The sequence below is a fragment of the Saccopteryx bilineata genome, chromosome 3 (genome assembly GCF_036850765.1).
Source record: "Saccopteryx bilineata isolate mSacBil1 chromosome 3, mSacBil1_pri_phased_curated, whole genome shotgun sequence".
Classification (NCBI taxonomy): domain Eukaryota; kingdom Metazoa; phylum Chordata; class Mammalia; order Chiroptera; family Emballonuridae; genus Saccopteryx; species Saccopteryx bilineata.
Genome location: NC_089492.1, coordinates 147919292 through 147940149, shown reverse-complemented (window position 1 = coordinate 147940149; position 20858 = coordinate 147919292). Strand labels below are relative to the sequence as shown.

The following is a 20858-nucleotide window of genomic DNA, read 5'->3' as shown; positions in this document are numbered from 1 at the left end:
ACTTCTCCTTTCAACATCCAACACGTCCTCCTTCACCTCCCCTGCCTGAGAAAGACTGGATGACAAGGCCACTTGCTCCTCCACCATGCTCCCTGTGTTCAGGCTCCATCAGCTTGTATTTCTCTACTCAATCAGTCCCATCAGAATATTTGCTTTTTCCCTATTGAAACCCAAAACATCCATGTTCATGCGCTGCCTGTCATCACTCAGCAAACCTCTGGCTAGACTCACTATGGACATTTTATAATGACAAATAGGACACTATATCAGTAAGACATAACACTTCTTAATATATATATACCAAATCAGGGAGCACCAAAATATATGACATCTACTAACAGATCTAAAAATAGAAACAGACAAAAACACAATCATAGTTGGAGAACTCAACACACCACTGACAGTTTAGTCAGATCATCCAAACAGAAAATTAATAAAGAAATATTGGCCTTAAATGACACACTAGTGACCAAATGGGCATAATAAACATTTATAAAACATTTCATCCCAGAACATCAGATTATACATTTTCTTCCAGTTATGTGGAACATTCTCAAGGACAGACCATATGTTAGGCCACAAAACTAACCTCAACAAATTCAAGAAGATTGAAATTACACCAAGCATATTCTCTGACGATAGGGCTTTGAAATTAGAATTCAGCTGCAAAAAAAAGTAAATAAACCCACAAAAATGTGGAAATTAAACAACATACTTCTAAAAAATGACTGGGTCAAAACAGAAATAAAAGCAGAAATCAAATATATACAGATAAATGAAAATGACATATCAAAACTTTTGGGATGCATAATATATAGACATAGAAAACAGGGCAGCAAGTCCCAGAGGAGAAGTGGGGATAGAGGTAGAGGGAAGGGGCAAAGGAGGCAAAATGGGAATAGAAAGATACTTTGCATCAGGCATGAGGGGTACAATGTGAGGGGTGTTATATTGAGTGGGAAACTTGAAACCATGTTAACACAATAAATTAAAATTTTTAAAAAACTTCTAGGATGCAGTAAAAGTAGTAATAAAACGGAAGTTATATCATAACAGACTTATATCAAGAAACAAGAGAAATCCCAAGTAAACAACCTAGCATCACATCTGAAAGAACTAGAAAAAGAAGAACAGAGGCAACCCAAAGTCAGTAGAAGAAAAGAAATGGCAAAAATTAGATCAGAACTAAATGAAACAGAGAACAATAAAAGTATAAAAAAATTAATATAACAGAGTTGGTTCTTTGAAAAGAGCAATAAAATTGACAAACCTCTGGCTAGACTCACTAAGGAAAAAAGAGGAAGGACCCATACAAACAAAATCTGAAATGAAAGAGGAGGCATTACCACAGACATTATAAATATACAAAGGATCCTACTAGAATACTATTAAAAATTATATGCCTACAAATTTAACAATCTAGAAGAAATGGATAACTTCTTAGACCTATACAATATTCCTAGACTGAGCCACAAAGAAATGCAAAACCTAAATAATCCCATAGCAGGAGTAAATAGAAATAACTATCAAAAACCTCCCCAAAAATAAAAGTCCAGGACCAGATGGCTACACTACTGAATTATATCAAACTTTCAAAGCAGATTTTGTATCGTTTCCAAAGACTTCCAAAAAATAGAATAAAGAGCAATACTCCTTAACACATTTTATGAGGCCAACATAGCCCTGATACCAAAACGAGGCTAGGACAACACAAAAAAATAAAACTACAGATCAATATCTCTAATAAATACAGATGCAAAAATCTTAAACAAAATTCTAGCAAATTGATTACAGCAATACATTAAAAAACAATGCATGCACTGTTCACAGTGGCCAAGACATGGAAACAACCAAAAAGCCCTTCAATAGAAGACTGAATAAAGAAGATGTGGCACATATACACTATGGAATACTACTCAGCCATAAGAAATGATGACATCAGATCATTTACAGCAAAATGGTGGGATCTTGATAACATTATAAGGAGTGAAATAAGTAAATCAGAAAAAAACAAGAACTACATGATTCCATACATTGGTGGAACATAAAAATGAGACTAAGAGACATGGACAAGAGTGTGGTGGTTACCAGGGGTGGGGGGAGGGAGGACATGGGAGGGAGGGAGGGAGAGAGTTAGGGGGAGGGGGAGGGGCACAGAGAACTAGATAGAGGGTGGCGGAGGACAATCTAACTTTGGGCGAGGGGTACGCAACATAATTTAATGACAAAATAACCTAGACATGTTTTCTTTGAATATATGTACCCTGATTTATTAATGTCATCCCATTACCATTAATAAAAATTTATTTAAAACAAAAAACAAAAAACAAACAAACAATGCATTACGATGAAGTGAGATTCATTCCAAGAGCACAAGAATGGTTCAACATATGTAAATCAATCAATGTAATACACCACAGCAACAAAACAAAGGACAAAAATCATATAATTCTATCAACAGATGCAGAAAAGGTATTTGATAATATACAACATCCATTTATGTTTAAGACACTTGATAAAATGGGTTTAGAAGGAAAGTACCTCAACATAATAAAGGCCATATATGACAAACCATTAGCTAATAGCCAATATCATACTAAATAGTGAAAAACTGAAGGCTTTTCCTCTAAAATCAGGAACAAGACAAGGTTTCCCACTCTCTCCATTCTTATTCAACATAGTACTAGAAGTCTGAGCCAGAGCAATTAGGCAAAAGAAAGACATGGAAAGCATCCATATAAGGAAAGAAGAAGTAAAGGTATCACTTTTTGCAGATGACATAATCCTGTATATAAAAAACCCCAAATACTCCACCAAAATCTATTAGAAACAGTGAACGAATACAGTAAAGTCACAGGAAACAAAATCAATATACAAAAGCCCACTGCTTTCCTATACACCAGGGGTCCCCAAACTACAGCCCTCTGAGGCCATTTATCCGGCCCCTGCCGCACTTCCAGAAGGGGCACCTCTTTCATTGGTGGTCAGTGAGAGGAGTACTGTATGTGGTGGCGCCACAAAGCACAGCGTCACTCACGTACAGTACTACTTCCGGTGATGCAGGACGCAGGCATCACAGCTCTGGAAGCGCGTCATATCACTTGTTACAGCTATAGCAGTGACAAATATGGAACCGGACATTGACCTTCTCATTAGCCAAAAGTAAACCCATAGTTCCCATTGAAATACTGGTCAGTTTGTTGATTTAAATTTACTTGTTCTTTATTTTAAATATTGTATATTTGTTCCTGTTTTGTTTTTTTTACTTTAAAATAAGATATGTGCAGTGTGCATAGGGATTTGTTCATAGTTTTTAAAGTCCGGCCCTCTAACGGTCTGAGGGACAGTGAACTGGCCCCCTGTGTAAAAAGTCTGGGGACCCCTGCTATGCACCAATGATGAAACAACTGAAAATGAATTTTTAAAAAAGCAATTCCCTTTACAACTTCAACAAAAAAACATATAAAATACCTAGGAATAAACTTAACTAAAGATGTGAAGAACCTATATACTGAAAATTACAAAACATTATTGAAAGAAATTGAAAAAGACACAATAAAATAGAAAAACATTCCATGTTAATATATTGGACAATTAACATAGTTAAAATGGCCATATTACCCAAAACAATATACAAATTTAATGCAATCCCCATCAAAATCCCAATGCCATTCTCTAAAGAAATAGAACAAAAAATTACCGGGTTTGTATGGAACCATGAAAAAACCCGAATAGCCAAAGCAGTCCTGAGGAAAAAGAATGGAGGTATCACTCTACCTTCATAGTATAGTATAATTACTATATACATAGTATATTATAATTACTTCATAATATAGTACAATTTTAGTATAATTACCATATCATTCAAATTATACTATAGAGCCCCGATAATCAAAACAGTATGGTATTGGCAGAAAAACAGACATACAAACCAATGGAACAGAACTGAGAGCCCAGAAATAAAACCACATGTATATGGACAAATAATCTACAACAAAGGAAACAAAAACACACAGTGGAGAAAAAAATGTCTCTTCAATAAATGGTGCTGAAAAAATTGGAAAACCACATGCAAAAGAATAAAACTTGACTACACCTTGTCCCCATGCACAAAAATTAATTCAAAATGGATAAAAGACCTAAATATAAGCTCTGAAGCAATAAATTACATAAAAGAAAACATAGATACTACACTTATGGACCTTGGCCATAAAGAACATTTTATGAATTTGACCAAAGGCAAGGAAAGTAAAGGCAAAAATAAAAATCAATGAATGGGACTATATTAAACTAAAAAGCTTCTGCACAGCAAAAGAAACTGACAACAAAATGAAAAGGAAGCCAACCAAGTGATAGATGATATTTACAAACAATAGCTCTGATAAGGGGTTAATATCCAAAATATATAAAGAACTCACAAAGCTCAGCAACAAACAATCCAATTAAAAATGGGGAGAGGACCTGAACAGACACTTCTCCCAAGAAGATATACAAACAACAAATAGATATATGAAAAGATGCTCACCTTCGCTAGCTATTAGAGAAATGCAAATCAAAACTACAATGAGATACCACCTCACACCTGTTAGATTGACTGTTATTAACAAGACAGGTAATAACAAGTGTTGGAGAGGCTGTGGAGAAAAGAGAACCCTCATTCACCGCTGGTGGAAAGGTAAACTGGTACAGCCATTATGGAAAAAAGTACAGTGATTCCTCAAAAATTAAAAATAGAATTACCACATGACCCAACAATCCCTCTACTGTATACCTACCCAAAAACACTCAAAAACACTGGTACGTAAAGACACATGCATCCCCATGTTTATAGCAGCATTATTCACAGTGGTCAAGGCATGGAAACAACCAAACTGTCTCTTGATAGAGGACTGGATAAAGAAGACATAGTACATACCCTGTTTCCCTGAAAATAAGACATCCCCCGAAAATAAGACCTAGTGCAATTTTTTTCAAGCTTAGCAATATAAGGCCTTTCCTGAAAATAATACCTAGTGCATCTTTAGGAGCAAAAATGAATATAAGACACTGTCTTATTTTCGGGAAAACAGGTAGATTGTTGTACATGGAAATAGAGTCACAAGAAATTCTTGATGGAATTCAGAATTTGGCTGGTTATGCTGATGTTTGTGATGACATTACTACAGTATGTTAGCAAATGTTGATTTCTTTGTTCAAAAATAAATGTGAATTCTTGTTCATAGTAAAATAAGACATCCCCTGAAAATAAGACTTAGCGCATCTTTAGGAGCAAAAATTAATATAAGACACTGTTTTATTTTGGAGGAAACATAGTATATACAGTGAAATACTACTCAGCCATAAGAAATTATGACATATTGCCATTTACAACATTGGTGGACCCTGAGAACATTATACGAAGTGAAACAGGCAAATCAGAAAAAGCTAAGAACTATATAATTTCACACATAGGTGGGATATAAAACTAAGACTCATAGACATAGATAAAAATGAAGTGGTTACCAGGGAAGGACGTGATGGGGAGGAGAGTAAAGAGGGACAAGTATACAGTGATAGAAAATTATCTGACTTTGGGTGGTGGGCACATAACACAATCAAGTTAAAATGCTATAGAAATGTTTACTTGAAACCTATGTTCTCTTATTGATCAATGTCACTCCATAAATTTAATTTCTAAATAAATTTTTTAAAAAGAAAAAAAGTTTCCAACCACTGTCCAGGAATTCCAAGAAATCAGGGAGAATAAAGGCGAGAATACACGTGAAGGAAGAATGGCTGAGATATCTCAATATTCAAGAAAGACAAGAATCCTCACCTGTGCTGGGCAGGATTGATCAAAGCAGTGTTCGCTGCATGCAAATAACTCAAAAGACTTAGCGAATAAATGTGCTTAAGAACAGGCAATAGTTCTTTTAATTCTATAATTAGATTTTCTACCAAATAAATTTCTTATTTTAAAAATGGATTTTTTTCTACATTATTTTTCTTAATCACTGACCTTGAGCTGTAGTGTGGGCTGCTTTCCAATGTCCTCAGAAGACAGATACATTTCTGGATTCTGGATTCCCAATTAAATGGGAGTCCCTTTTCTTCACTCAAGGGACGCTGGATACTTGCATGGGAAAATGGTGACAGTAGCTGAAAACATGGGAAGAAAGATGGTGTCAATGTCCTTTAGAAGTCAGGTGGAACTGGAATGTAATCCTTGCTATCCTAGACCCACCAAGTGACCAACTACCATATTTTCTCTTTCTTTCTTTCTTTCTTTCTTTCTTTCTTTCTTTCTTTCTTTCTTTCTTTCTTTCTTTCTTTCCTTCCTTCCTTCCTTCCTTCCTTCCTTCTTTCTTTCTTCTTTCCTTCCTTTCTTTCCATCACTCTCTCTCTCCTTCCTCCCTCCCTCCCTCCCTCCCTCCCTCTATCCCTCCCTCCTTCCCTTCCTTCCTTCCTTCCTTCCTTCCTTCCTTCCTTCCTTCTTTCCTTCTTTCCTTCTTTTCTTTCTTTCTTCTCTTTTTCTTTCTCCCACAGCACCTGCCAATCACTGCCCTAGGAAATGGAGCAAACACAGGAGTTAAGCAGAGAGCAGACCTTGCGTGTGAGATTTTCACACCATGATTAAAACAACTGGAGGTGGAACTACCTGAGGAGGCAGTGATAAGAGACATGAGCCTCAGGAGATATGTCTAAGACCTCCTCTGGACACTTGTTCTTAAGGTTCTTATCCTGGATCAGGAACTGGGAATCTTGGCCTGACAGGGGCCTGTGGTTAGAAAGCCTGAGCCACCTCCTGGGAGAAAAACGCCCAGGCAGCCGCAGGACAGTAACAGAACCTCCCTGGCAGTCCCAAGTGCAGGCATGACTTTGACCTTACTCACCACCACCCCACCCCACCCCACCCCGCCCCCTGATGCCTATGTCTCCTCACAGCATCCCCTTCCCACTGGCATCTTTGCCTGGGAGCAGAGGAGGGCCCCGTAGCAAGGCAGCTCTGCTAGGGTCCCAGCAGCTTCCCAATGAGAAGCAACCACCCTGCAGGGACACACAGAGCCAGCCCACCATGGCTGCCCTCCACTGAGCCTCGGCACAGGAGAGAGGGGAGGATGCAGAGGCAGAGGACTTTCCAGCGACCCAGTGGCAAGGAAGTCAGTGCCTCTACGGAAAGTCCGTGTGCGGAATCACAGCTCCAGTTACTGCCAGGAGCAGTGCCAGGCTCTGACCGAGCCTGAGTCAGGCATCCAGGAGCACAGAGAGGCTCCGGATTCCGTGCTTGGTGTGTGCCAACCGTATGACAGGTAGAAAGCCAGTTCCACCTGCGGGAAGATCCATCAGGCACTGATGAACAAATCTCACCTGAGCGCTCTGAGAAGTGGGCACCAAGCCAAGCACTACAGGGAAATGGAGTTGATGCCAGACACTGGGTTTCTCAGAAAGGGAAGACAGAGAGGCTCTCGCCACCCAGCTCAATTCTCTGGCCACGTCACCCTGGGGTCAGGATTGGGAATGCCCTGCCCGTGATGAAGGGTGACCATCTCCTGGGCCCGGGGAGCTTGGCCTCCGCAGTGCCACTGAGGAAGCCCTGTGACTGCAAAACCCGCTGAGTGCTTCAGCGGGACCCACATGGCGTTCTTGACCATCCGATCACTCCGCCTCGGACCACCCCTGCATGAGGGTTAGGCTGAAAGCCCCCACCTACATCCTGCTGCCCCTCAGAGGTGCAGCTCCTCTACTGGGGGAGCCACAGGCACTGAGACTCACAGTCTCAAATGAGGGAGGCCTGGTCCCTGGTGCCCTCAGAAAATCGTGGACTCCAAGGATTGACTCTTTTCTAAAAGAGCTAGGTAATGGTTTCTCTAAAAACTGAGCCGCAGTCCCAACTTATCCGCCACCCTCTGCTCTGGTAATGCAGGACCTTTGTAGGTTCTCAATAAATGGCAAAGGTTTATTTTTGTATCATGTTTGTTACAATCTCCTCTGCTCTACCTTCCACCATACCATCTGCTGAAGTCAAGTGTAGAAATTTGCTGATGCACAAATTCACTGGACTAAAGTGAATTTCAGGAGACAGACTAGAGGTACCTATGAGTTTATAATACACCTGTCCAGCTGGGGAGAGAAGTGCTGAGAGTAAGACAGAAGCTTCTAGATAGGCCCCTTCACGAACTCCTCTTCCTAGCTCTGAAAAGAGCATTCTTATACAACCCCTCATACTTCCCACCCCACCTCCTTTATAGTCTTGGTGGGATCTGGTCCTTTCCTGTTTAGTCCCCAATCTCATCACTTTTGACTTCCAGCTTATCTACTCCCCTAGAGGAAAGTATATATAATAATAAATCCAAACACATTCTGTTCAAAACGAGGCTCAGCCAGTGCCCCCTCGCTTGAATACCCCCTGCCCAGTTGATAAGCCTCTCCGTTATGCATCAGTCAACATATCCCCTTTCTTGGGATGCTCCCCACAAAATAACGTCTAAAAGGTCCCATATTCTTTCCATCTCTGTTTCAATCAGGATCGGTCTGGAGAGCAGCACCCTCACGAGAAATTACAAACAAGGATAACTGAGCACAAGGACTTGGTTGCACATATGTGAGAAGCCTGAGGAGGGAATTGGTATTGTAGATGAATTCCAGATAGTAACAACTGCGGGAAAGAAGCAAGAGGGAAGAAATGAGCCTAGGAGCTCAAAGCAGGGACCTTGTAGGACTGATGCCCTGACCGCAGGAGGGGTCCTTGGACAAGCTGAGGTATAGACCTCTGAAAATAGAGTGTACTGTGGCAGATGAATGAACCAGTGGTGGAGGAGATGGGCCAGCCCAGGAGATGCTCAGTGGGCCCACAGGACACAATCAAGAGAGCTGTATTTTCGTTGATTCAAAACCTTTGGATATAGATTGAATTTTTCATGCTCAGATGAACGTTGCAGAAACCCATGAATTTTGATGACCATGTGTCCTCTTTTGCCTCAGTCCTTGTCCTATGTAATCTTCACCTTGCCCAGCAGTCAGCATTCATTCTGAAGCCCCCAGTTTAAACATTATTGTGAATAAGTACCAGAGAAATAACAGGAAATGGGGTGATGGTGATAAGAGGAAAGAACTGAAATATCAGATTAGATAATCAATGAGCAGAGAGCCTGTCTACTAAAGAAATAGACCAGAACTTTGGGCTTAGAGTAGTAAGGTTACCCTAGTTGTATTTGAGAAACTTTCAATATTTATTCTGGTTATAAAAAAGAGAGGATGTGGTTCTACTAAACATCACCCAGTTTGCCATATTCTTTCTATTGATGTTTTACTGTCATGTAAAACAATGAAAATTATGTACTTCAGTAAGTGTGGCTTAAATTGAATCCAGGTAAGTACAGTACTTATAAAACCAAAGATCCTAGACATGGAAATAATTTTGGAGAGATCGCTGAGTCCAGATTCTAATATTCAAGCTCTCCAATGTTATTGCTTATGCTTGCTTGGTAGCATCACTTATGACTGCTTGGTAACATGCATGGCTAGCTTACTCACATCACCTGCCCATGATCACAATGAGTTGAGGGACCATCAGTGGGAAGCAGGTAGAGTGAGAGAGCATGACCACTTACCACTAGAATTTCCAGAGTCTGTTCATGAAGGCACAATCTCTACAATAACTTATGTCATTAAGCTCACAGTCACAACTAATAAAGTAGGAGAGGTTATGTGGTCCCAGCAGTTGACAAAGACATGGAATCAAATTTATAGTAGAACTGGGCTTAGAACCTACAATTCCCAACTCCCAACCCAAGGCTCCCTATTATGGGTTGCCAGCTCCCTTGGGCTTCTGAGAAGACAGGTGCCACTATAGCTCACATCCTACCCAAGGTGACCTATAAGCAGGGCTGGAGGTCTAGCCTGGGCATGGCTGCTGAAAAAGAACCACCACTCACCAAAGTTCCACTAAAGGAGTAAGCTGACATGTACCACGAGCCATGGAGAAAAGCAGGGGGCCCTTTGTACTCTAGAAGATATGGGAGAAGCCAAGGAAACCCCAGACAGCTTGTACAGTGCAGCCTTCACCAGTGTGGGAATGATGTAGCTGCACCAAACTTTTGGCCCCGCCCAGGCATCCCAAGCCCTTTGTTTTTTTTTGTTTTGTTTTGTTTTATTTAAAGATATTTATTTATTCATTTGAGAGAGGAGAGAGACAGGGGGCAGGAACAGAAGCATCAACTCCCAAATGTGCCTTGACCAGGTAAGGCCAGGGTTTTGAACCAGTGACCTCAGTGTTCCAGGTCGACGCTTTATCCACTGCACCACCACAGGTCAGGCCCAAGCCTTTTGTGTAAGACTTGCTTCCCTGTGGGCTGCACCATCGCATCTTCCTGAAGCCTGTTTCTTCGTGAAACCCCAGACTGTAGGATGTGAGCCAACATGCTACTTAACCTCCTCTCCCTCCTGTGAAGATAAAGGACAAATGAATAAAACTGACCAGCGAACCACTCACCAAAATGGCAGAAATAAATATTAAGACAAAAGAACTCAAAGATACAGGACCAACATAAAGGTATATTTCCCTAAATTTAAAACAGCATTGACCAAATTGTATACTTATGTGCAGCCAAAAACAAACAAACAAACAAAAAAACCCACACAAACAGCTAAAGCCTTCATTGCTCAGATCATGGTAAAAGGGTTGTAGGTTTAATGTCTAAAGTTTAAAATTTCTGGCCAAAAAGCCAAATGACAGACCAGTTTCAGCCTCCACTCAGTGAGCCACATCACTCAAAATGCACATGCCACGAAAGAGAAAAGGACAAACTAAACATCATCAAAATTTTAGAACTTTGGACAAAACACATCATGGAAGAAAGTTTAAAAATAAGGTACCTGGGAGAAAATATTTGCAATACATCTAACAAGCTAATAACAACTAGCCAGATTTGTTAAGTAGTTTCTAGTAATCAAAAAAGGAAAAGGTAATTTATAGGAAAATAAAAAAATATATGTAAAAAGCATTCCACCAAGAAGAAAATATAAGTATCAAGTAAATAGAAGTAATTATAGTTAACTGTATTAGTAATTAGCAAAATGCAAATCAAAGCAATAATGAGATTCAATTTCTTACTAACCGGAGGCACAAGTTAAAATAATACTAAGCAATACTGTGAGAAAAGAGACTCAGGTGTGGATAGGCAGGTAAATCTGCCCAGGCCTTTTGGAAAACAATTTTGCAAGAACTATGAAAAACCTAAATATGTGTACCCAGGGACCCATCAATTATATCTACAAGAATCTGTCAGTTAAGTAACTTTCCACATCAAAGTCTGGGAAAATCCAATTCAAAGTGGATAAAATAATAAAAATATTTACTTGGTCACATAATTGGAAGTACAAAAGTAGTAGAGGGTCAGGGTTGCAGGTCTGATAGCGCTACGATGTCAGCATGGATTAGCACTAATTCTCTAAACTGACATTCATGATATGAGACCAGGCTCCTTCAAGTTTGTAAGATAGCTGCTCTGCACGTTCATTTACATCTTACGAGAAAGGGAATGTCTCTTCCACATCAAAGACTTTCAAGTGTTTTGGGGCCAACGTGGGAGGCATGCTGTGTCAATCAAGCTCAGCAAGAAACATATAGCATTCAAACTTGGCAGTTAGAGGTGAATATAATACAAGAGTTATTTACAAAGATGTGGGTAAAGTATAGGGATATCCCAAAACACAGTGCAGAACCCTAGGGCTAGTGACAATAGGATATACCCCTTAGCACCAGTAGGCCTGAAGACTCAGGAGGAGAAAATGGTTACCAGATCAGAAAGAAAGCTTTGTGGAGAGGACCACTAGATAAGGGATAGGATATTCACCAGGAGAAACAATCATCTTGGCGTGACTCCATAGGGAGAGAACCAGAATAAAACCCCTAACCATACTCTCTCCCCACCCTATACCTTTCCTGTGGATCTTAAAGGGTTATTGGAAGACATCCAGCAATGTCTAAGCCCTTGCCTGTCACATCCATATTCTTCCTCCAGCAGGGGTAGGAGATCTGTGTTCCTACTCCAAGAGAAATATAGTCATTCACCTACTGAAGGACAGCTTGATGGCTTCTAGTTTCGGGCAATAATTAGTGAAGCTACTATAAAGATTCACATACAAGGTTTTGTATATAGTGTCGTTGCTGGATCATATGATAAGACTATGTTAAGCTTTGTTTAAAAATAAATAAATTGTCAGACTGTCTTCACAGTGGCTGTAGCATGTTGCATTTCCACCAGAAATAGTTAGGAGTTTCTGTTGCTTCACATCCTCGACAGCATTTGGTTTTGTCATTATTCCAGATTTTGGCCATTCCAATAGGTGTGTAGTAGTATCTCCTTGTTTTTTAATTTGCATTTTCCTGATGATATATGATGTAAAGAGCATCTTTTCATATCCCTATCTTTTTTGGTAAGGTATCTTGTTCAAATTTTTTGCCTATTTTTAATTGAGTTATTTGTTCTCATCTTATTGAGTTTTAATAGGTCTTTGTATATTTTACAATAAGTTTCGCCCATTTCTTTTTACTTTTCTTATTATGGCTACTAAAAATGTAAACTTCCCTGAATGACTCACATGTGTACCTGATATTATATTAACACTGGACACCAATGCAAAGATGAATGGTGTGCCAGAGAGACCCAGGAGCAACAAGTGCTGAAGGGGCTGCTGTCCACCCCACTTCTGAGGAAGGGGCTGAGACAGTACAAAGCACTATTTTTAACACATTCATATTTTTAATTACCTTTATTGAGGTGACATTGGTTAATAAAGTTATAGGTTTCATTAACACATTCATCACACTCATCTTTGCAACCCCCTCAAAACAAAACATGAAATTTCCAGCTTTTAAAGTTAATCACCAAGTTGTATGTGCAACTGATTTGCTCATCTAATGACTCAGCTGCCCTCCCTCACCCCTGACTCAGCACTGTAGGGCTGCAGTCACCGTGTGTCACCTGGATTCCCGCTGCTGTCTGCCAATGGCTTGCTTGCCTCCAACTTGCACTGAGTCAGGCCATCCTGCTAACTTCAGTCAGACAGATTTTTCCAGAATACACATCTATTCTTGCCACTGTCCTTTAAAACCTTCACTGACTTCCTATTGCTGGGCCAATAAAGTTCAAGCTCTTTGGCTGTGTCCTGGCAAGCGACACACGCACACTCACAGTCTGCACACAGGGGAGGATGTAATGGAGGGAGTGTTCACAAAAATGTAGGCAAGTCGCGCAGGAGCACAGGAGATGGAGCTGTACCAGGGCTGCCAGAAGCTGGGGTCCATCACCTCCTCCAGAGGGGAAGGGACAGGGGACAGGCAGTGTCTTATAGGAGAGAGCTGGAGCTGGGGAGGGGCTACTTTAATTCCCTTCCCCTTTCCCTGGTCATCTATGGCTTGAGCACAAACAGGAGACAGGACAAGAAACCTTGGAAGCTGCCACAGGGTCAGTCTAACAGGTGTAGAGCAGGTGGAGATGGGGCATCCTACCTGAGGCTCAGGGGTACACATCACCTGGATTCATGCCTGCCCTGCTCCAGATGTTCACCTTCCTCTGGCCAAGAAATCCTTCAACAATTTAAACCGCTTCACAGTCTTAACACGCTCTACCCTGTGAGCTCTGTAGTGAGACCCCAAGATCGGTGATGAGCTGATTTTGCTCACCTCCTTGCTCACTCCTCGCTCACCTTAGGTTCACGAATACAAATGTTTGGCTTCTCACAAATCCCTTGAAGAGCCATCCTCAGCCCCTGTCTCTCTTGGATCCTGCTGCACAGAAGGCCCAGTTGCCAGGAGTCCAAAGACCCTGAATCACCTTTACTAACTGCTCCCGGTCTGTTAGCTGTGCCAACTATGAGCAGCAGAGGGCGCCATGACATTGAGAGGTTGAGAATGACAGCAAGTAACAGCAAGTGTCCTCCGGTTCCCACACCTGGGTCAAGATGCTGGAGCTAAGGAGGACCTCTTTTATAACCAAGCAATCGCACTTTTAAAACTATTTCCCCCCCCCAAATCCACTCTTTGAAATATATTTTACCTTGCAGCCCAGTTTGCACATTCATATGTGTTTATTATCAAGTTTTAATATTAAGCTGCCAAAATCTGATTGCTAAAGGTATATTATAGTGAAATAAATTCAAAAAATAGTTTTAAAAATTAAATTTAATTGATTAATTAATGTGGAATTTTAGTCTTTGTACTTTCAACAAATTCATATTTAAATAGTTTGTTTTTATATGATGGACAAATTTGTTTTGTAACATATTCAGATTTCTAGTTATTGAACACATGAAAGCATTTAGTAGTGAATGTGTGAAATGTGTATCAGTCCATGGATTTTTACTGCATGCTTAATGTTTTTGGATTTTTAATGCAACTTATTTTGAAATGTTCTTTCAAATACAGATTTTAAAAATTATGAAACTTTAACTGTGTAAAGTAACAAAGACTACAGACTTCATAAAACAAAAGATTTAATTCACACCGAAAATGTAAGGGTTGATTGGCATAGAAGTCAATTGACATTAGGTCACCTTCCATCCACTGGAAGTTTCCTACTCGCTGATCTCCGTGGGGCTCATTTCAACTTTGTCAATTGGCTCAAATGAAAACTCAGTGCACCTCTTTTGCCCACGCTTGTTTGTCATTTCAACAGGTTCACCATGATGGCAGGTGCTGATAAACCATCCAGGGTGGGCAGCTGACTCCAAGGAGTTCCGGAAGCCCACCTCTGTCCTATAGAAGATGAAGGGTTCGATATTTTTCTTCTGGGTGGCCAAGTGGGAAAGCTTCTTCTTCTATAAGGTAAAAGGGATTAGTTAATCACACAGCCTCTACACGGAACAAATCTCAGCCTGTTGGAGCCAGGTAGGAGGGCAAAAAGCTCTTCTACCCCCGGCTTCCTGGAGGGCGTTCCCATTGCTCTGGCCAAGGTGAAAATCTGTGGGCCGTGAGATGTATTGTGGGTCTTGGACTTCCCCTATGGGATGGCTGGGGGATAGGTAATGGGATGGGAATGCTCACCTTCAGCTGGAGGGATGGCTGTTTTTTTTCCTTGTCCATCTCACAGTGGAGACAGAACTCTCCTTTAGAGACCGCCAAGAAAATTGGACTTTTCTGCTTACAGTCTGAGCTCAAGCGAGAGGGTAAGATAAAGAAGGTCTCTGGGAAGAGACAGACACAAAAGAGGGGTTGGTCCTCAGAGCAGGAAAGAGATTTTCTGTCTGCCTGGGTTCAGGCTACTTCACCCTGGTCCAAGCCTCCTCCTCCCCCACAGTCCAGAAAGGCAGTGGTGAGACTCAGCTGGTTCATACTGGTTCTGCAGAAATCGATACCTAATTTTTTGTTGAGTTTGGCAAACTGGTTGTTAAAATGGTACTTGTGATCAGGGTTCCCTCTAAGGTGGGTACCTGGGCAGCTGCCCCACGTGGAAATCACAAATTTACATTCCTTATTCTTTTTTCACGTTCATCTGCGCAGCAGTGTATTCTAAGCGCCCATGGTAATATTCATTCCCTCCATAGGTGAAAAAAATTGCAAGTGAGGATGCCAATAAAGAAGCAATATAGAAATATCTTAAATAAGTGAGTTGTTGTTTTTTATCAGGTATTATGTAATATTTTTCATTAATATTTTAAAACTCTTTCTTATTACAATCTAATTTTGTGTACCATAAATTCCCTTTCAGCATATCATTTTTTTACACTTAAAACAGTCATTAGGGCAGAGAACTGATTGTTAAATTATTTGAATACCACCACTGCAGAAAGGCTTCCCTCAGATGTGGTCATCATCGCAGACCCGCCATTCCATTCTTAGAGCTCCAGCGCACCCCTGCTGGAGCTGGAGGTATCCCACAGCCTGAGCTGAGCCCCAGCAGAAGGCCTTCCCCAGTCTGCTGGGACAGCAGAAAGAGAGTCACCTGGGCGTATGTAATTTTTATGTTGAACTGCAAGGAGAGTCCCAGAGTCCAGCACCAATACTTTGTGGTTCTGGTCAAAAATGCTGAATTTCTCCGGTTTTGTGGCCACCACATTTGGACCTAGAGCAATACAACTAGATGTCAACACTTTACATTGAAAATGGAAAACTCGATCTCTCCTAGCCCACGGGAAGGGTCCCAGCCCAGCCCTCCTCCTGCCTGTGGGCTCAGCCATCAGCTCACTGAAGACTTCTCCCCTTGTTCCAGACCAGTAATTCAGCTCATGTGTAAGTACCGGGGTTCCAAGCTCTGTGACTTACTGTGTAGGACACAGGAGAATGTACAAAATCTCTCCAAACCTCAATGTCCTCATGTGACATCCTGATGATAACAGCACCTACCTTGCAGGGGCATTGGGAAGACTAAAATGCTTACTCAAATGAATGACATTTAGCCAGATGTCTGAGTATGGAAAAAAAAAAACAATCCACACACGTTATTCATTCTTCTTAACTCTCTTCCCTCCACCCTCTCCCAGGGACACCATGTTCCTAGCAACACTTGGAGTGAAACAAATTCTTGCACTGGCCAGGTCCATGGAGGGACAGTGGGGTGGGGATGAGGATGGATGCAGAAAGCATCAGGGAGGCCAGCATTGTGAAAACCAGCTATGTTGCAGGTCCTCCAGAAAGGACAGGGCTTGCCTGGCCCTGGAAGAAGCTCTCTGAATAGAAGAACAGTCACAACAGTGACCAAAGACCTCCACAGGGCAGGGTTCCTATGAGAACATTCAGGCCAGCCCTGCCCACAGGTGCCTGCACAGGGACCTTCTCTACTAGACCTCTGAATGGGCAGGCGGTCCGCCCCTCTTTGGGGGGCTCAGGCACTGGATTGATGGAGGCAGGAGCTCATAAGTGGGCCAGTGACAGTCATGGATGATGGTTGTAAATGTCAAATATAATAATACAGTAACCATCACACTGAGTGACACTATCATGTCATTACTGTAATGGGTAATTACAACGTGGAGATGAAATCTAAGGCCTCACCCCCACCCCACCCCACCCTCACCCCACGCAATAAGCTGGTCTCCTCCTTCCCTGGGCACGGGAAGGACTCTTCCTGTAAGACTGGCTCTCCCGCGGCCTCCTCCCTGACGCCCTCGTCAGCCCCTCTGGGTGGGAGGGCTTCCCTTCTGGGCTGCCACAGTGTCCTGCACACATGCCTGCAGCACAGATGCTGGTGTCTCTGTCTCGTGTCCTACAGGCCTGGAAGCTCCTATGTGCAGGTCCCTGTCTGACTTGGCACAATCCTCCTTGGCCCTGGCCTCTTGCCCTTCGGGTCATGTACAGTCACTGTTTATGGCAGGGATAAGTAGCCCAGGTGAGATCCTCAGTAACTCTGTAGTGACATGGGGTCATGTGAGACCCGTGGGTCACAGCCCTGGCTTACACTAGATTCTCCTCAGGAACATTTCTGGGCCCACCCCAGACATTCTGAGTTCATGGAACTGATGCAGTTTGATTCAAACCATGAAACCAGATTAATCTAAACCTTCCAACTTCTCAAACATTAACCACACCTGCAACTTTGCTTTTCTATCAGCCCCAGTGCTGGTGCCACTGCTGGTCTGAGGGCTACTTTCTGAGTGGCATGGCCTGAGACGTGTTTCTCAGCTGCAGATCAGACCACCTGGTGGATACTGTTTTAAGACCATTGATGCCCATGCCTCACATCGCCGAGATTCTGATCAGTGGGTCCAGGCTAAGACCCAGATGTGCTATGTAAATCACATTTCCAGCACTAGCATTGTGCTTTCGAACCTTAAATATTTTCTAAACCTGTTCTTCTTTTACTGTTTCCCTCCTGTCACACCCTGACCCGGGCCGCTCATCTCCCACTCAGGGTTCCACATGTCTCTCTTGTGTTACTCCTGACCATGAATCCTTTCTTGGGGTGTCCTCCTCCAGGCCTCCGAGCCCTGTCAGTGGTTCCACGGGGCTGGTGGTCTTTTCTGTAGAGCAGAGGTTTTCACTGTCCTGTGCATCACAACAACCCCAATGGCTGTGCAAACACGGACCCCTGAGCCTCAGACCCAGAGCTTCTCACACAGAGTCTATGGTGGAGCCAGAGAATTTCAATCCCAATGAATTTCCAGTTGCTGTTGCTGCTTCTGGTCCAAGCACCACACCCTGTGAACCTCTGCTCCCAGATCTGAGGGTGCTGAGCCCTAACGAGAGGCCAGAATAGGCCCAACAGACAGGCTGCTGTGGAGGGTCCACAGGTGGGAACACAGAGCAGGAGCAGATGCCTCCCGCCCACAACAAGATCAACACTGAACAAGCCACCCGAGGCAGTGCGCCAGTGCTGACTCGGAGCCGTGCCATCCTGTGTGCACCTCATCTCATTTGGGGTTCCCTGCCCTTTGCCCCAGGAAGAAATCAAGGTTCGGTGTCCACATGTGGCCTGCAGTGGGGCTGGGACTCAGGCTGAGATCTCCTGACTGCTCTGTGTGGGGGACGGTTACTTGAGCAGAAAATATTGTGGCATCTTGAATTCCAGCATCTGTCACTTATTATGTGTGCCACTGAAGCAGGCAGCTTCCCTTTTTCCCTCAGTTTCTGCTCCTGGAACATGGTGATGTTAGCCTGTTCTCCTGGGGTTACTGTGAGGTTCGCAGCAGCCTGTGAGAAGGCTTCTAGCTCAGCACGTCCATGGCTCTCAGTGGTGTGGGAGCCCTCCTGCCCCTCCTGCCAAGTTCCTGGTTTTCATGGGCATGTGAGGAGGTCAGCGTTGCCAGCAATGGTCAGGGAAGAGCCTGGATGGTTCCCAGGCTCAAAACCTTTCTTCTCTTGAGCCACTCAGCGGGTATGTGTGACCTCTCTCTCTGCAGAAACCAACGCCCATCTTTTATTGACCTTCCTAGATTTGCTTTACAAAGGAAAAGCCTCAGCCTCATCCAGCACCCTTGGGTGTTCCCCATCTCTAGTGCTCCCAGTCCCCGGAGTGAGTCCAGCAGCACATGCCGACCCCACCCTCACCAGGCCACCCAGGACCATACCTGCATGTGCAGAGCTCAGGGCGGTGAGGCTCAGGCCTGGCTCCAGGGCACCTCCGGCCGGGTCTGCAATCAGAGACAGTGACGTTGATGTATGCATTTGGGATTTTTCAGGAACATAGGAGCTTTGGGGACCAATTAATACCTCACTTATTTTTTTGTGTCTTTTCAGAAACACTAAAAAGAAAGACAATAAGGGCATTAAAAGTAGCTTTTCTGGTCGGAAATGGTGGAGAACGGAGACGAAATAGTGCTGAGTGCAGAACCCCCTACAAGGGCATCAGTGACTCCGGGCGGAGCACACGTCGCCCCGCCGCTGTGAGAGGACTGGGGCTCCTGCCTGACAGTGTTAGGTCTAAGAAGTGTGAAATGAGATCACATATACAAGAGCCAGACAACTTTTGTAGAAGAAGAAACCCCAACCTGTGCTCCACATGAAGGTCCTACCAGCCCGGGCTCTGCTGCCGCTGGGCCTGCAGAGAGCCCGCCTCGCACCACTCGGAGCCTCGTTTTCCCGGGTGTCCCCCAGCTTTAACAGCCCAGGCTTCCAGGGAGCAGCAGGACACCAACAGCAGAGGCAGCGTCAGGACAGGGTTCTAGTGTCACCATTCAAAGTTCCCCAGTACTGGGAAACCACAGCACGCGTGCCTGTGCCCGCCTACCGCCCACTGCCTCAGGGACCGGCAAGCATGGTAGCCACCTCACAGCCCCGGTTCCAGGAGTGGGGCTGGCTCCGAGCCTCTCTGGTGTTACTGTTCGTGGGTCCATAGTTGTCAGACCATTGTCCTGACTTTTTAGTTTTGAACTATGACAACCACGTGTGAGTTAAAAACTTGGGGATGTGGCCTAGGGGATGGTACAAGCTTCCCCCTTAACACTTGTATGTTGGGCAGTGCTGTGGGTCAATTTTTGCTTTTACGATCTCCCTTGAGTCAATGCCCACGTGGCTTCCTCCAGGGAGTGCAGAGATCCCACTGCAGGCCCCACCTCTGCTGGGCAGTCTGGGGGAACAGAACTAGTTTTAGAAGATTCAACACCATCCCATTGTTGAGTCAGGACTTCAAACCCTGAGTCTCTGGTTATCTGAGTCTCCATTTATCTACTATCTGTTATCTCTGGGCTTCTGGAACTACACTTCGTTTTCCCTCGAGGACCTCTCTCATCTACTTCATCTATCAGGGAAATTCTCAGAGCTCGGCCTCCCCGCACACTGTGCACAGCTCCTCACAGGGTCCTGCTTTGGGAGTCACTCATGGGCCCCACGTGCATTTTCACTGAACCTCACCTTCTGAGCTGCACTGGGCTTCAGCTCTTCCCCAGTCCCCAGAGTTCATCTTCACACCTGTACTCTCCTCCAGAACGGACATTTCCAGCGTGATGAAATGACCCAACAGGAGCCTGGGATGAAGGGCAAAACCTGAGTGGACAGGAAGAACACGGGTTGTGGCACCTTCTGACCCCAGGAAACCTTGACGTGTGGAGCAGGCTGTACCCTCCCTCTGCGGGAAAGGTTTGCTGTGCCCGTCCTTCTAGCACTATTTTTATTTTTGCCCCTCCAAAGCGTTTTCCAACCTGTTGGGTCACAATGGCATTTTTACAGATCTTGACAACATTTTATAAAAATTAAATGGAAGGTTTAAACTGTATTGCTCTAATCCCAGGGCTGGCAAACCATAGCCCACAGGTAAAATCCATCCCAGTCTTGTTCTTTAAATAAAGTTTTATTGGAACACAGCCACAGCCTTGTTTGCGTGCCGCCTATGGTTGCTCTCCAGCTCACAGCACAGGTGACTATTGAAGAAGAGGTCATCTGGCCAGCAGCACTGTAATGCTGACTTTCCAGACCTTTACAGGAAAAGTTGCCACCCCCCTGCTAT

The 20858-nt window shown here is 43.5% G+C and overlaps 1 protein-coding gene across 1 annotated transcript; it reads right to left on the bottom strand.

Annotated features, from left to right (window-relative positions):
- Window positions 1–14556: 14556 nt before the first annotated feature.
- Window positions 14557–20348, bottom strand: IL37 (interleukin 37). Its single transcript, XM_066264823.1, has 4 exons — window positions 20267–20348; window positions 15924–16043; window positions 15026–15165; window positions 14557–14799 (listed from the first exon to the last, which is right to left on the bottom strand). Exons 1-4 carry the CDS (start codon window positions 20346–20348, stop codon window positions 14557–14559), a joined length of 585 nt encoding a protein of 194 aa, XP_066120920.1.
- Between the last annotated feature and the right edge of the window lie 510 nt (window positions 20349–20858).